The following is a 14,854-nucleotide window of genomic DNA, read 5'->3' as shown; positions in this document are numbered from 1 at the left end:
AAGATGTTAACAAATATGAATGCTTTTCAAATTTGGGTAAACACTACAACTCAATGTTATTTAAAATTGATAATAGATAAGCAATTTATTATGTATTCCATGTGTCCATACGGTAGAAGTATGTATCGGATCCCAGAAAATGTATTCAACTACGAGTTGCTTCATTTTTAGGGCAATTTAACCTACGAGGAAATGCCATGCCAATGCAAATTTTAGACAATAGGGAACAAATAGTATGGTCAAAGAAGAAATACGGTAATATGACTGTGGTGGCGTGCAACCAAATATGGGGTGGCCCGAAAGCCACCTACACCTCAAGGGTGGCATGCCACCTGAGCCACCTTAGAGGTGGCCGAGGGTGGCTTGCTAGCTAATCCCCCTCCTCCAAGGGGTGGTTGAAAACTGGTAACCACCATTCTATTTTTTTCGAAAAAATAAAAAAATAAATTTTAAGTTTTTTATTTTTATATATTTAATATATTAATTTATTTTTTATTAAGAGTGACACTTGTCATCATTTTATTGGTACTGACGTGACATTCTAATGGAATTTGTCAAATGTTTTGACGGAATTTGATTGCATGGACTAAATTGTTATTTTGGCCTATCTTGATGACCTTTGAATTAATTTTTTTTTTTTTTATATTGCAAAGATGAATTTGTAATTTAGGCCAACCACATGGATTGATTTTACATTTATCCATTTTTTTTTTAGTTTAAGTTTTGTTTTTTTTTTTTTTAATATTGATATTTTATTTTATTTTAGGGTATCTATGTCAGCCTATCTTCATTAGGCTGGGACCACGCCTAATGAAGTGGAGGTTACTAGTTCGAATCCATTTCCCCCGTCTTGTGCGGACACGTAAAAAAAAATCTAAAAAAAGAATATTCCATATGATTTAACAGATTCCCTAAATGATGGTAGTTTAATGGTGTAGGGTGGTGAGAGAGTCATTTCATGGGGCCATATTGGCAGAGGGTGGTAGTTCATGAAGGCAAATGTAATTTTTTTTTCTAACCACAGTTTCGCTTTGTATCTTATATGGTATCTTGAAAATGGCTAAAAATGGAAATTGATACCTCAATCTAAAAATTGACGAAAATCCACATTAATGCCCTTAAAAAATGACAAGTGTCCCTATGCCTCATTAAAACTAAAAGATAAAAAAGAAAAAATTTTGAAACTAAAATTATTAAAAACATTAAAAAAAAGTACAATTTTATTTTATTTTATTTTTTTTAAAAGGTAGCTCTAGCTACTCATTTGGACAAAATGAGGGTGGCCATCCACCCATGGGCAGTTTGGGGTGGTTTGGCGTAAGGGTGTAACCGCCCGCTAACCGCTAACCGTTATAATCGCTAACCGCCTAACCGTCTGACCGCTTAACCGCATTAACCGCTAACCGTCTAACCACTATAACCGCCTAGCGGTTAGCGGTTATTGGGTCTACTAACCGTACCCGCTAACCGCCTTTTTATATAATATATTTTTATAATTATAATTATAAAAATATTTATACATATAACATAATCACTTGATCATTAAATCACAATTTGAGTATTAATGTATTATCACTATAATTTATATGATTATATCACATGATCAATTTATCATTAAATCATTTGATTATATAATAATAAATTATACATATATAATATGACATAACTCATAAGTATACCAATTCATACTAATACAACAATTAAATATCTAGAGACTTATTTTCAATGTATGTTATAAACTTATAAGTCTATATATGTTACAAGTCTATATATGCATATGAATAATATAAATGTATAATATCAATACTTAATCATATGATTTAATGACAATTCAAATACTTTATTCAAGACTTCAAGTGAATCATATTATTAATGTACAATGATGATATGATTCGTAAAATATCAAATTAAGTAATTGACATTAGATTAAACAATGACCAATGTGTTACTTATAAACACAATTTAAGTATTAATGTATTATCATTATAATTTTAGTAATTTTTATATTATCACTATAATTGATATGATTATATCACATGATGACTTGATCATTAAATCATATGATTATATAATAATAAATAATACATATATAATATGACATAACTCATAAGTCATAAGTCTACAAATTAATCATATGATTCATGTACAATGATAATCACAATTGATTCAATTGAATTAAACAATATATTACTTATAACTACAAATCTACAATTTAATTAAAGCATTATTAGATACTTTAGGAATTTAGGATTTAGGAGTTTGAACATTACCATTTACCAATAGATATTAAGTTCAATTCAAAGAAAAAAGATTATAAGTAAATATGATAAGAATTTAAATAATTAATCATATGAATCATATCATATAATTTAATGAGACTATATGATTATATAATATCAAATTAAGTAATTGACATTAGATTCAACAATGTGTTACTTATAATCACAATTGAAGTATTAATGTATTTTTTGAACATTTTTTAGAAAAAGAAAATTAACCATTTTTTGAACAATTTTGAATTTTTTGAACCATTTGTAACATTTTTTTAAAAATTGTTACAAATTAACCATTGATGAAGTTTTAATGTTTTATTTGTATCATTTAATGTTTTATTTGAACTTATTTTATATGCTTTGTGTTGAACTTTTTTTATATATTTTTTTATATGTTGTGACAGTTGTCTTAATTCTGAACTTCTTTTTTGTATATTGTGTTGAATTTTTTTTTTTTTTTTTTTTTAAAAAAAAAAGTTAATCGGTTATGATTTAATATTTAAGGAAATTTTTTTAAAGTACAAGTAAATGTAAATTTTGGGTCAAATATTTTTGATTTTTCAATATGGGTTCTTTTTATAGCAATTGGGCCCAAGAAGATATTAAAAATACAAGAAAAAAAAAATGAGGGTAAAAAAAAGCCCAAAAAGCCATAAAGAAAGCCCAAAAAATCCAAAAAAAAAACCCAATTTTAAAAAAGCGGTTAGCGGGCGGTTATCTATTTCGCTAACCGCTAGGCGGTTAGCGGTTGCGGTTAGTGAAATTTACTAACCGTTAAGGCGGTTACGGTTAGCGGTTATTGCCACTAAGGTGAGCCACCCCCTTTGGCCTAAGGTGGTTTTGGTCATCCCCAAGGGCGAACCTTTATTTTTTTTTATTTTTTACTTTTTTCATTTAGCCTTTTGAATTGGCTGAACCACCCCTAATAAGTATGGGGTGGTTTCGGTCACCCCCAAACAGACCAGGAGTGGCTCGAGCCATCATTTTTTAATATATATATTTTTGGGAAAAATATAAAAAAAACCTCCTAAACTATCAGTCGTTTTCGATTTAGCCCCCTAATGTTTCAAAAGTGATAAAAGTAGCCCCCCAAACTACCAAACTATTGCATTTTGGCCACTCCGTTAGTCAAAACCATCGGTTTGGACAGAAACTGCAAAACGACGTCGTTTTGTTGGGGGCTACTTTATCACTTTCTGAACATTAGGGGGCTAAAAATGAAAACGGCTGGTAGTTTGGGAGGCTTTTTTATATTTTTTCCAATTTTTTTTTTTTTTCATAAAAGGGCATTGTAGTAACTTACCCATAACAAAATGACGTCGTTTTGCAATTTCTGTCCAAACTGACGGTTTTGACTAATGGAGGGGCCAAAATGCAATAGTTTGGTAGTTTGGGAAGCTATTTTATCACTTTTAAAACATTAGGGGGCTAAATCGAAAACGGCTGGTAGTTTGGGAGGCTTTTTTATATTTTTTCCTATATTTTTTTGTTTTTACTTTTTTAATTTTTAATTAGGTATAGAGACATATGTTTATTTTTTAAGGGTGTTGATGTGTATTTCTGTCAATATTTTGACAGAGTTACTATTTTCGTTTTTAGACATTTTCAACTACCATATACAATACAAAAATGAAACTGAGGTGAAAAAGAATAAAGTTGTCAAGCCATAGGGAAAAAAAGTGTTTAACCCTAAATATTAAGGAAACATATTATGTGATGTATCTAGATATATAAGTAAAAGGTAGTTTTGTTCTCTAAATTTATGAAGAATCATCTCTAAACACTCATAAATAAAATACCATTATTTTAACAAAAAATGCTTTCTCTTTTCTTTATTTTTTTCTTAACATTTATTTGAAATAATATTTAAATAGTATAAGGAAATAATAAGGGAAGTCGTTTGATTCTTTAATTTGTTTTTAAAATTTAAAGAAAGCTAGAGAGAAAACCTATAGAGAAAAAACTAAACCTGTGGGGAGGAGGGAGCTCCTTTCCCCTCCCCCTCCCCCTACTCCCCTCTTCTTTTCTCCCCATCCATCCTTCCTTTTTTTTTTTTTTTTTTTTTTTTTGACTAGTCCAATTGCTTCGGCCATCCATTTGCTTGTGCTGCGCTACCTCCGTCTGCCCTCCACCGTGCTGCGCCACGCTTCGCCTCCCCGGGGTTGGGCTTTTCACTTCCCTCGCCTCTGTTATTGTAGCTATTTGCTGGTTTTTTATTTATTTATTTATTTCTTTTTATTGTGTTTTTGTTGTTTTTTTTTTTAATAAGGATTTAACTTCTCCTTAGATCTGCTTCCATGAGCGATCTTTGGGGTGAAAGTTTTTATCCTAGCCTTTGGGTCGAGGATGATTAGTTTCGGTGTAAGGGTTTTGCCCCTATAGCCGGAAAAATAAATGTTGAGAATATGAGCTACCTATGTATTAGATTAAGTTTGTCTGAAGCAGATCTGTTCTATAACTGAAGTTTGGACATGTGTTAGCGGATGTTAAAGTCATAGATAAGACTTGATTGTAAGATTTTTATATTTGTCTTGTAACCCCAAAGCTTTATGCTGTCTAATGATGTAAGAACTTTATGCTTTTTTTTTTTTTTTTTTTTTTTTTTTCAATGAATGAATACAAAAGAGTCACTTCAAAAATAATAATAGGGAAAAATATAAAAAAGCCCCCTAAACTACCAGCCGTTTTCGATTTAGCCCCATAATGTTTCAAAAGTGATAAACTAGCCCCCAAAACTACCAAACTATTACATTTTGGCCACTCCGTTAGTCAAAACCGTCAATTTGGACGGAAATTCAAAACGACGTCATTTTGTTGGGGGCTACTTTATCACTTTCTGAACATTAGAGGGCTAAAATGAAAACGGCTGGTAGTTTGTGAGGCTTTTTTATATTTTTTCCAAATTTTTTTTTTCATAAAAGGGCATTGTAGTAACTTACCCATAACAAAATGACATCGTTTTGCATTTTCCGTCCAAACTGACGGTTTTGACTAACGGAATGGCCAAAATGCAATAGTTTGGTAGTTTGAGGGCTACTTTATCACTTTTGAAACATTAAGGAGCTAAATTAAAAACGGCTGGTAATTTGGGGGGCTTTTTTATATTTTTCCCATAATAATAATGACATTGGACAAATTTTGTAACCTTTGGCCTAAGTAAAAAAAAAAAAAAAAAAAGAAAAGGGTCTCTCCCAAATCCTAACCAAAACCCTAAAACCCCACATTTCTGATTTCCCACAAAACCCCCCATTTCATTCGCCTCCACTAAAACCCTAGAGAAACCAGCCACTCTCGCACCCACTCACCGAGCCCAGAGCCATGTCCGACGTCGAGCTCTCTCGCTCAGAGAAGAAAAAGAAGAAGCACCGCTCCAAAGATGAAACCCCCACCCCAATCTTACCGGAGCCACTCGCGCCTCTCGGCTCCGAGCCGACCCAGAAGAGCTCTGGGGACTTCATGATCAAGCCCCAGAGCTTCACTCCATCCATTGACACCTCTCAGTGGCCGATCCTCCTGAAGAACTACGACCGCCTCAACGTGCGAACCGGACACTACACCCCTCTCCCCTCCGGTTACTCCCCTCTCAAGCGCCCTCTCGAGCAATACGTCAAGTACGGTATTATCAATCTCGACAAGCCCGCTAACCCATCTTCCCACGAGGTCGTCGCCTGGATCAAACGGATCCTCAGGGTCGAGAAAACGGGTCACAGCGGTACCCTCGACCCGAAAGTCACTGGGAACCTGATTGTGTGCATTGATCGAGCCACTAGGCTTGTGAAATCGCAACAGGGTGCTGGGAAAGAGTATGTCTGTATTGCTCGGTTGCATTCTTCTGTGCCCGATGTGTCGAAGGTGGCTCGGGCGCTGGAAACGCTCACTGGGGCTGTGTTTCAGAGGCCACCGTTGATTTCGGCGGTGAAGAGGCAGCTCAGGATTAGGACTATATATGAAAGTAAGCTTCTTGAGTATGACGTAGATAAGCATTTGGTTGTTTTCTGGATTTCTTGTGAGGCGGGGACTTATGTGAGGACGCTGTGTGTGCATTTGGGTCTGATTCTTGGGGTTGGAGGGCATATGCAGGAGCTGAGGAGGGTGCGGTCGGGGATTTTGGGAGAGAAAGATAACATGGTTACAATGCACGATGTGATGGATGCGCAGTGGGTTTATGATAATTACAGGGATGAGAGTTATTTGAGGAGGGTGGTTATGCCGCTTGAAGTACTTTTGACGAGTTATAAGAGGTTGGTTGTGAAGGATTCGGCTGTGAATGCTATTTGTTATGGTGCCAAGTTGATGATTCCGGGGTTGTTGAGGTTTGAGAATGATATTGAAGTTGGGGAGGAGGTTGTGCTAATGACTACCAAAGGAGAAGCAATTGCGTTGGGAATTGCGGAGATGACGACTGCAGTGATGGCAACTTGTGATCATGGCGTGGTGGCGAGGATTAAGAGGGTGGTGATGGACCGGGATATGTACCCAAGGAAGTGGGGATTGGGGCCGAGGGCTTCGATGAAGAAGAAATTGATAGCGGAGGGGAAGTTGGATAAGCATGGGAAGCCAAATCCGAATACCCCTCAAGAATGGGCGAGAAATCTGGTTTTACCAACTGGTGGGGATTCTGTGGTGGCAAGCCTTGCGGCTGCTACTGAACCGGCTTTGGTGGAGGAGGAAAAGAAACAGAAGAATAAGAATAGTGAAGACGGGGAAGGGCGTAAGCGAAAGTTGGATGAAAGCACTGATAGTCCTGCTCCCGTTCCTTCAAAGAAAGCTAAAGTTGCTGGAGTCCAAGGAGTTGAGAAGGAAGACAGCGTGAAGGTTAAAAAGTTCAAGGAAGTAGATGTGGAGGTTGATGTTGAAAAGACAGAGAAGAAGAAAAAGAAAAAGGACAAAGTTGCTGAAGTCCAAGGACTTGAGAAGGAAGAGAGCGTGAAGGAAGATGTGGAGGTTGATGTTGAAAAGAAGGAGAAGAAGAAAAAGAAAAAGAAGGACAAAGAGGATGGTAATGCAGAGTCATTAGGTGACGAGACGGCTGAGAAGGAGAAGAAGAAGAAGAAGAAGCATAAAGATAATGGTTCACCTGCAGCAGAGAAGTCTGAGAGGAAGATAAAAAAAGAACAAAGAGGCTGAGGATGGTGGTGCTACATCGCCTTCCAGCATTGCTAATGGTGCAGATAATGGTGAGGCTGATACCAGCGACAAGAAGAAGAAGAAGAAAAAGAAGGATAAAGATGCAGAGAAGGAATAGGAACGATTATGATTTTGGTCTGTATTTGGCAGAACTCTTGAATGTATGCTCATCTGTTTTTCATTTCTGCTGAGTTTTTATAGTTTTGTGCAACTTTTTCATGCATTTCCTGGAACTACTTTTTCACAGTAGCCTTTTATCTTTACCGAATTTTGTCTTGTTAATTTGTTTTTATTTAAATATTTGTTGATTAGTTTTCTAACCATGATCACATGCTAAATTCCTTCTGGTATAGTGTTTGCGATATCTTGTAAGGAATTAAGTTTTTAGTATGTAGATATTGGCATGTCTAATCGATGTTGGTTTAATGAATGCTTATCTGGTTTTGAAATGAGGTTTTGTAAGGATGGAATCAGTTAGTATTTGGAATGCAAATTAAGCTGGGTTTTGCCGGCTCTAAGATTAATTGGTTTATCTAATTTGCAAGTGTTGGTTGCCAATGGAATTTTAGCTTTGAATTGAGACCTCCATTCCCTTTGTGTATGCTGTTAAAATCTTTTCCCGGCCTCTAAAGAGTGAGGAAGCTCAAATGGATGCTTCCTTTTCTTGATTCACCTGAGTTATTGCCTGCATAAAGGGGCTGTCCAGTACTCTAGTTTTGCTGATTTGTATGGTTTTTTTTTTTTTTTTCCGTTTAGGAGCTCAATTGTAACATGTCCTGTTCTATGTAAAAGATCACCTCCTCTGAACTTCAAACCTCTGCTGCCCTTTTGCAAGATGAACTTCCCCAATCTAGTTGTAGACTTGGAGTGCCGAAACAACTCGAGTAGATTGAGTTTATGTTCGTAACTGTTCTAATGATTGCTTGCTTCTGCAAATTCTTTTGCTATTGATAGTAAAATCTTGTGCAATTGCATTTTAACTTTGCTTTAATTCCTCAAATCAGTGGCAAATTGTTTCCAAGAGCACAGCCTATTCTATCCCTTTTTCAAGTCACATTTTCTCTAACTACACACAGTCACCTCCTTGTTTCCATAGCTTAACCTTGAACTTCCGGCAGTAAATCCTTCCCTTGCAAAGCAAACGTAGTAGCCAATTAAGATGAAAAGGATGAAGAAAAACAAACTAAATTTTTAATGGTGCAGGTGATGACCAGGCAGATATGGAGGAGAAGAAACAAGAATAAAGGTGCAGAAGATGATCAATACATTTGAAGGGTTATGATCTTGGTTTTTAATTGGCAGAACTTGAAAATGTATCCCCATCTGCATCTTGCATCTGCAATTAGAACAGTTTCCTTAAAACTTTTCTCCATCCGTTACAATTTACATGTACTTTTGACTTGTTTTCTAACATTTGGAAAGTCTGATTATTCTTTCCAGTAACATGTATTTGATATCTGCAATAAAATTTAGTCTATAGATGTGTGCATGTTTGATCGATGCAGGAGTTATTTTAAGTGCTTGAAATGAAGAAAGATCAACTTTTGTCGTGGCTGGTTGGCTTATCAAAATTTGCTTCTGTTGGTTGTCATTGGAATGCTGGCTTTGAGTTGAGCCATCCAGACCCCCCCATCTTTCTGGCTTATAAAGATAGATGAAGCTCCAATGGACCCTTCCTTTTAGGGCTGACCTTTTAGTGTGTGTCTATATATATATATATATATATATATATGTATATTAAAAAAAGGACAGAAATTTTCTCCAAATCAGTTTGGAAGAAATATCTTCCAACCCATTTAAAATAGTGCCAAGTGTTTATAAACATTTAAATGGCACATTAAATTTAGTTTAAATTAGTAAACTGCTATTAATGATGTTAAGAATTTGATGTGCATTTTAAATGTTTATAAACACTTGATACTATTTTAAATGAGTTTGAAAATTTTTTTTCTAAACTGGTTTGAAGGAAATAACAAAGGCCGGTATCTCTTTTATAAAGAAAAAAAAGTATTTGGGTTCTAAAAAAACGAAATTAATATTTTTATTTTATCAGTTTATCAATTTAATACTTCGGTTCATCTATTGTAAAAAAATAATTTGTTACCACATACAAAATCCCACCAATAAATTATTATTTGTTTTTTTTTTAAAAAAAAACAAAAAACAAAAAAAACGAAGGGGCCTCTCACCTATCTCTGTCGCTAGGGTAGTTTAGCCACATATATCGGTATTTTTTTAATTTTATTTTTAAAATATGATAAAGTAGAATAAATATTAGTATGATAAATGTTTTAAATAAAAAAACACAAAGGCAACGAAGGGGGGCTCTCTCTCCCATCTCCGTCACTAGGGTGGTTGGCCTATCCATTACCTGTCCAACTACCTTTTGAGGAAGGTTTTGACCCTTTTGGGATGATTGAAGGTTAGGACTAAGGAATTTTTTAAAATATGATTAAAAAGTATAATAAATATTAAGACAATAAATATTGAATTGATAGCAATAAAATCTCAATTATTTAAATTAAAAAATATTAATTAATTTTTTTTTTAAAAAAAAGAAAAGAAAAGAAAAGAAAAAAAGAACAAATCCAACACTTGAAGAATTGTAGTTAGTATTTTTTTTTTTTTTTTTTGAAAAAATTCCTATCTCATTAAAAAAGATCACGAGCATAATGACGTGGCGTAATGTTAATCCAAACTTATATAAGAAAATCCGTACGTACGAGAAAATAACATCCATTAAAAAAAAAAAAAAAAAAAAAAAAAAGTTAACCAAAAGAATGGGACCAACTTCACCTGCCACACCTTCCTCTCACTATTCGCCATCGGCGCCTATTTTCATTTTCCAAATTCCATATTCGACCTCCAAACTCGGCGCCGCAGTGAAATCCGAAAGGTTCCGATTCGCTTACCGTCCGTTAGCGTTAGGGTTTGCTTCAGCGTCGTGAGCATGGACGTGGAGGAAAAAGCTCTGGTGCTAGGGAAGCTGATGGAGATGGCGAACGAGATTTCTGAGATCTCTAACTTCAAATGCTTGGTCAGGAAGCAGTGTTGCGATCTCAGAAGGCGAGTGAGGCTCTTGACGCCTCTGTTCGAGGAAATGGGGGAGATTAAGGACAAATTCTCGGAAGAGACCGTGAAAGCTCTGCTCCTTTTGAAGGAAGGTTCCGAGAGGGCCAAGGATTTGCTTCAATTTGGCGCTCGAGGCAGCAAGCTTTATATGGTGCGTTGTTTCTTCTTTTCCTCGTTTTCCTAGTCTATTAAACTGTGTGTTTGGTTGTTGAGAATACGTGACCAAACAGTGTAAATTTTAATTATATTAATTCTCTTTTGGGGACCCAAATGGGAAAAAAAAAAAAAAAAACGCTTCTTTTAGTTTTTTTTTGGGGGGGGGGGGGGGGGGGGGGGGGGGGAGGGGGGTTGCGGCTGGGGTAGTTAATTTCATCGATTTCAGCTTGAAGTAGGCATTGCGACTGTATTAAGAGATGTGAGTGTGAAGGTCTAGAATTTACTCGTTATTTTGTTTCACTTTTCTATCTTATCAAAATTAACACTGGATTGCAAATTTTGGGCCAATATATATGATTTTATATGCTTGCAGGTACTGAAGGGAAAGCATTTCAAGTATAAATTTGAGGAACTTGCAGCTCATTTTGAACAAGCTTTAGGTGATATTTCCTACCACAAATTTGACATTTCAGATGAAGTTAAAGAGCAGGTGAACATCCATTGTTGCAAGTTTTTTTTTTTTTGGTTGTTGTTGAAAGAAAAGTCGGTCAAGAATAGCTCGCTTTGGCTTCATTCTTCTTACACAGAATATACTCCTTTCTGTATCCTAGTTTTATAAAAAAAAAAGTGTAAAGTAGTATATCAAACTTCAGTTCAGTTATCTAGTGGGAAATATGTTTTCTTGTCATAGAAGATGCAACCACAAGAATTTTTTATGATAGTTTTCTAGTACAGGCAAGGACATAAAGTGAATCTTGCAAGCACTGATTTCCTCTGTGTTTGTGCTTAAGAATTTGCAATTACCTATGAAAGTGTTTTTAATCAGGTCTGTTTTTTTTTATTTTTTATTTTTTATTTTTTATTTTATTTTATCTTCATGTTAATTAAATTGTTATTTTTAGGTTGAGCTTGTGCATTCTCAATTTAGAAGAGCCAAGGAACGGATCGATGCACCTGGCTTGGAGCTTTATGAGGACCTGTTATCCCTGTACAACCAGAGCAATGATGTGGATACTGAACCAGGCATTCTACATGCATTATGTGAAAAGCTCATGTTTATGGAAGTTGAAGACATCAAACAAGAATCACTTGCTTTACAGGAGATGGCCAGTTCCACTGATGAAGATTTAGAGGAAAGTGTAAAGAAGATGTCAATACTGCTGAAAAAAATTGAAAATTATGTGAAGGCAAAATATTGCAACACTGGTCCATATGCAAGTAATAATTGCTCTCTCCATTGCAGTGATCAGGGATACACTGACCAGTGTTCCCAATCACGAGTTATACCAGATGATTTTCGCTGCCCAATATCACTTGAGTTGATGAAAGATCCTGTCATCATTTGCACTGGGCAGGTTTGTGCCTAACAATATCATTTGAGTTCTTAGTGATTTTGGTTCCTTGTTTCATTCTTTTGAATGTTTTAGAATTTTTTTGCCTTATATAACATGTTTTCCGAAAATTCCCAGTTGGAAGCCACTACTAATGTTGAACTTCTGTATACAAGAATTTGTGCTCAATGGGTTCTATCTGGGAAATTTAACAAATCTTAATTAATTGATAAAAAGTCTCATAGAACTAGCTAGCTATTATCAATTGTAAGCTTCTAGAGTTTGATTTATGCGAGTGCTGGTTTTTTACATATGAATTCCTTACTGGGTTTTTCCTGTTTTGTAGACTTATGAGCGAAAATACATTAAGAAATGGATTGAAGCTGGACATGGAACGTGTCCAAAGACACAGCAGATTCTTTCCAGCGCTAACCTCACTCCCAACTATGTTTTGTCTAGCCTAATATCCACTTGGTGTGAGGTGAATGGGGTGGAACCCCCTAAACGGTCAGGCAATTCACGCCAAGGTAGGGTTGTCTCTAGTGGTTCTGCTGAAAGTGTGGAGCTTGATGCTCTCCTGAGCAAGCTCACCTCTGATAACATCGAGGACCAGCGGAGTGCTGCTGGTGAGAATAGCAACACAATTTCTTTATGTTGTATTCCTCCTTATTTTAGTGCTTTGAAAATTAGTCCTAATAATTTTGAAAATTGGAAATTTTCCACTGGTGGTAGTTGCAAACTTCTATCTTGAAGACACAGTTTACTCTTTTCTGCAACTTTCTCTGATATGCATGCCCTTTTCCTGTGAAAGTTTCCTGTCTATATGTGTGCTTGTGTTATTGGATAGTGGATTCTATCAAGCAACGCTCAATAATACTCTTGATTGTAGTAAAAATCATTTCAGAATTAAAATAGAAAAACTTCCATCCATCTATATTTTAATCTTCTAAAGTATGTTAATATGATGTTACTGCATGCTGTAGAATAAACTAGAATTCTCGCCTTAAAGAAAAATTCGAAGAACAACCAATCAAGTAAACCTTGTTATCCTAGATGATAGGCGGTGTGATAACCCTTGAATTACGACAGGTTTTTGGCCTTTCAGTCGGATGTTAAGTTTATATTGTTCCTTTTTGGGTTCTAAGTATATCACCTCTGGGGATTCCCAATATCATTAATCTCTCCCAATAATTTGATTGGATGTTTGAGTTGATTTTTAGTGCAAAGATAACATTCATTGGTAGGTCACCCCTGCAATTGGACAGTCATTCTCTCTTTGTTTACAAAAGTTTGCATAGAGAAAGAGACTATTCTTTATCAATTTTCCTTTTAACTCAGTACTTCAAGATTATGATTTTCAGCTCTTCACTGGGATCTCTGAAACCCAGGACATTTTACAGCTTGATTGTTACTGTTATTAATTTTTACAAAGTTCTAAACCTCTTGCAGGCGAGCTCCGGCTTCTTGCCAAGCACAATGGTGATAATCGTGTGTTGATTGCTGAGGCTGGTGCCATACCCCTCCTTGTTGGCCTCCTCTATGCATCTGACATGCACACCCAAGAGCATGCCGTCACTGCCCTCTTGAACCTATCCATTTGTGAGGATAACAAAGGGTGCATCATATCTTCTGAGGCTGTTCCCGGAATCCTTCATGTGCTCAAGAATGGGAGTATGGAGGCACGGGAGAATGCAGCAGCCACGTTTTTCAGCCTGTCTATGGTTGATGAGTACAAAGTGATTATTGGTACATCTGGAGCAATCCCAGCACTAGTAACACTTCTGGTTGAAGGTAGCCAAAGAGGGAAGGTAGATGCAGCATCAGCCCTTTTCAATTTATGCATATATCAAGGGAACAAGGGGCGGACAATCAGGACTGGTGTTGTGCCCTTGCTGATGACACTACTTAGGGAACCTGGTGGTGAAATGTTAGATGAGGCATTGGCAATTATGGCTATACTGGCTAGTCACCCTGATGGAAAAGTTGCCATTGGAGCTTTGAATGCTGTGTCAACTTTTGTGAAGTTAATTGGGAATGGATCTCCCAGGAATAGAGAAAATGCAACTGCAGTGCTGGTCCACCTTTGTGGTGGAGATCCTCAGCATATGTCAGAGGCCAAGGCACTTGGTGTGAAGACTCTCCTCTTGGATCTGGCAGAAAATGGCACAGACAGGGGCAAGCGGAAGGCTGCTCAGTTGCTTGAGCTTATAGGTAACTCTGAAGAGCATCATGAGCAAGCTCAGATGCAAGCTGATGACCAGCCTCAGCCTCAGCCATCACATTTGCCATTAATAGCAAGCGATATAGAATAGGAAAATACTTGGGGGGTGCTACAACCCCCTTACAAACAGATGTGATAGTTCACGTGAGTACCACATGGCATAACACATGAAAAAAATTACGTAACAAAATTTGACAGGTAAATTTAATTATTTAGTGGCGGACATAGTAAGTGCAACATGGATTGCCACCTCAGTGTGGTAAGGAATTTGTATTACCCCTGACAACACTCTACATATTATAGCTAAGGGTGTAATTTCCATTTTATTTTGTCATTGCTGCATTATTGTTCATTAGCTTCTTTGTATAAGAGGGAAGCTAATTGCCATTTACAATGTAATAATTTATGCTATGGGGTTGATGAGAGGTATTGTAAAGAGGCCTTTTTAGGTATGGAAGAAGTTGAGGTTGCGGATATATGATTGTATAATGCAATTCCGATTTATGTGCTTTCAACTTTTTTTTTTTTTTGGAAGAAATTTATGATGGATATAATGGATAATGCATTGCCTACATAATTTTTTTTTTATTTTTTTTTTAATTCAACGTGGGAAAGGAGGAAAATTGGAGAATTATAAAAACATAAAAACAAAGGATACAACGTCATTCTTAGAA

At 36.0% G+C, this 14,854-nt stretch overlaps 1 protein-coding gene and 1 pseudogene across 1 annotated transcript; both read left to right on the top strand.

Moving 5' to 3' along the window:
- Positions 1 to 5,458: 5,458 nt before the first annotated feature.
- Positions 5,459 to 7,720, top strand: LOC132161897 (H/ACA ribonucleoprotein complex subunit 4 pseudogene; annotated as a pseudogene).
- Positions 7,721 to 10,206: 2,486 nt separating this feature from the next.
- Positions 10,207 to 14,656, top strand: LOC132162546 (U-box domain-containing protein 13). Its single transcript, XM_059572791.2, has 5 exons — positions 10,207 to 10,623; positions 11,002 to 11,118; positions 11,531 to 11,983; positions 12,306 to 12,585; positions 13,409 to 14,656. Exons 1-5 carry the CDS (start codon positions 10,351 to 10,353, stop codon positions 14,269 to 14,271), a joined length of 1,986 nt encoding a protein of 661 aa, XP_059428774.2. The 5' UTR covers positions 10,207 to 10,350; the 3' UTR covers positions 14,272 to 14,656.
- Positions 14,657 to 14,854: the final 198 nt, after the last annotated feature.

This window comes from Corylus avellana, chromosome 10 (assembly GCF_965113065.1).
Source record: "Corylus avellana chromosome 10, dhCorAvel1.hap1.2, whole genome shotgun sequence".
Lineage (NCBI taxonomy): Eukaryota > Viridiplantae > Streptophyta > Magnoliopsida > Fagales > Betulaceae > Corylus > Corylus avellana.
This window is presented reverse-complemented; position numbering and strand designations above follow the sequence as displayed.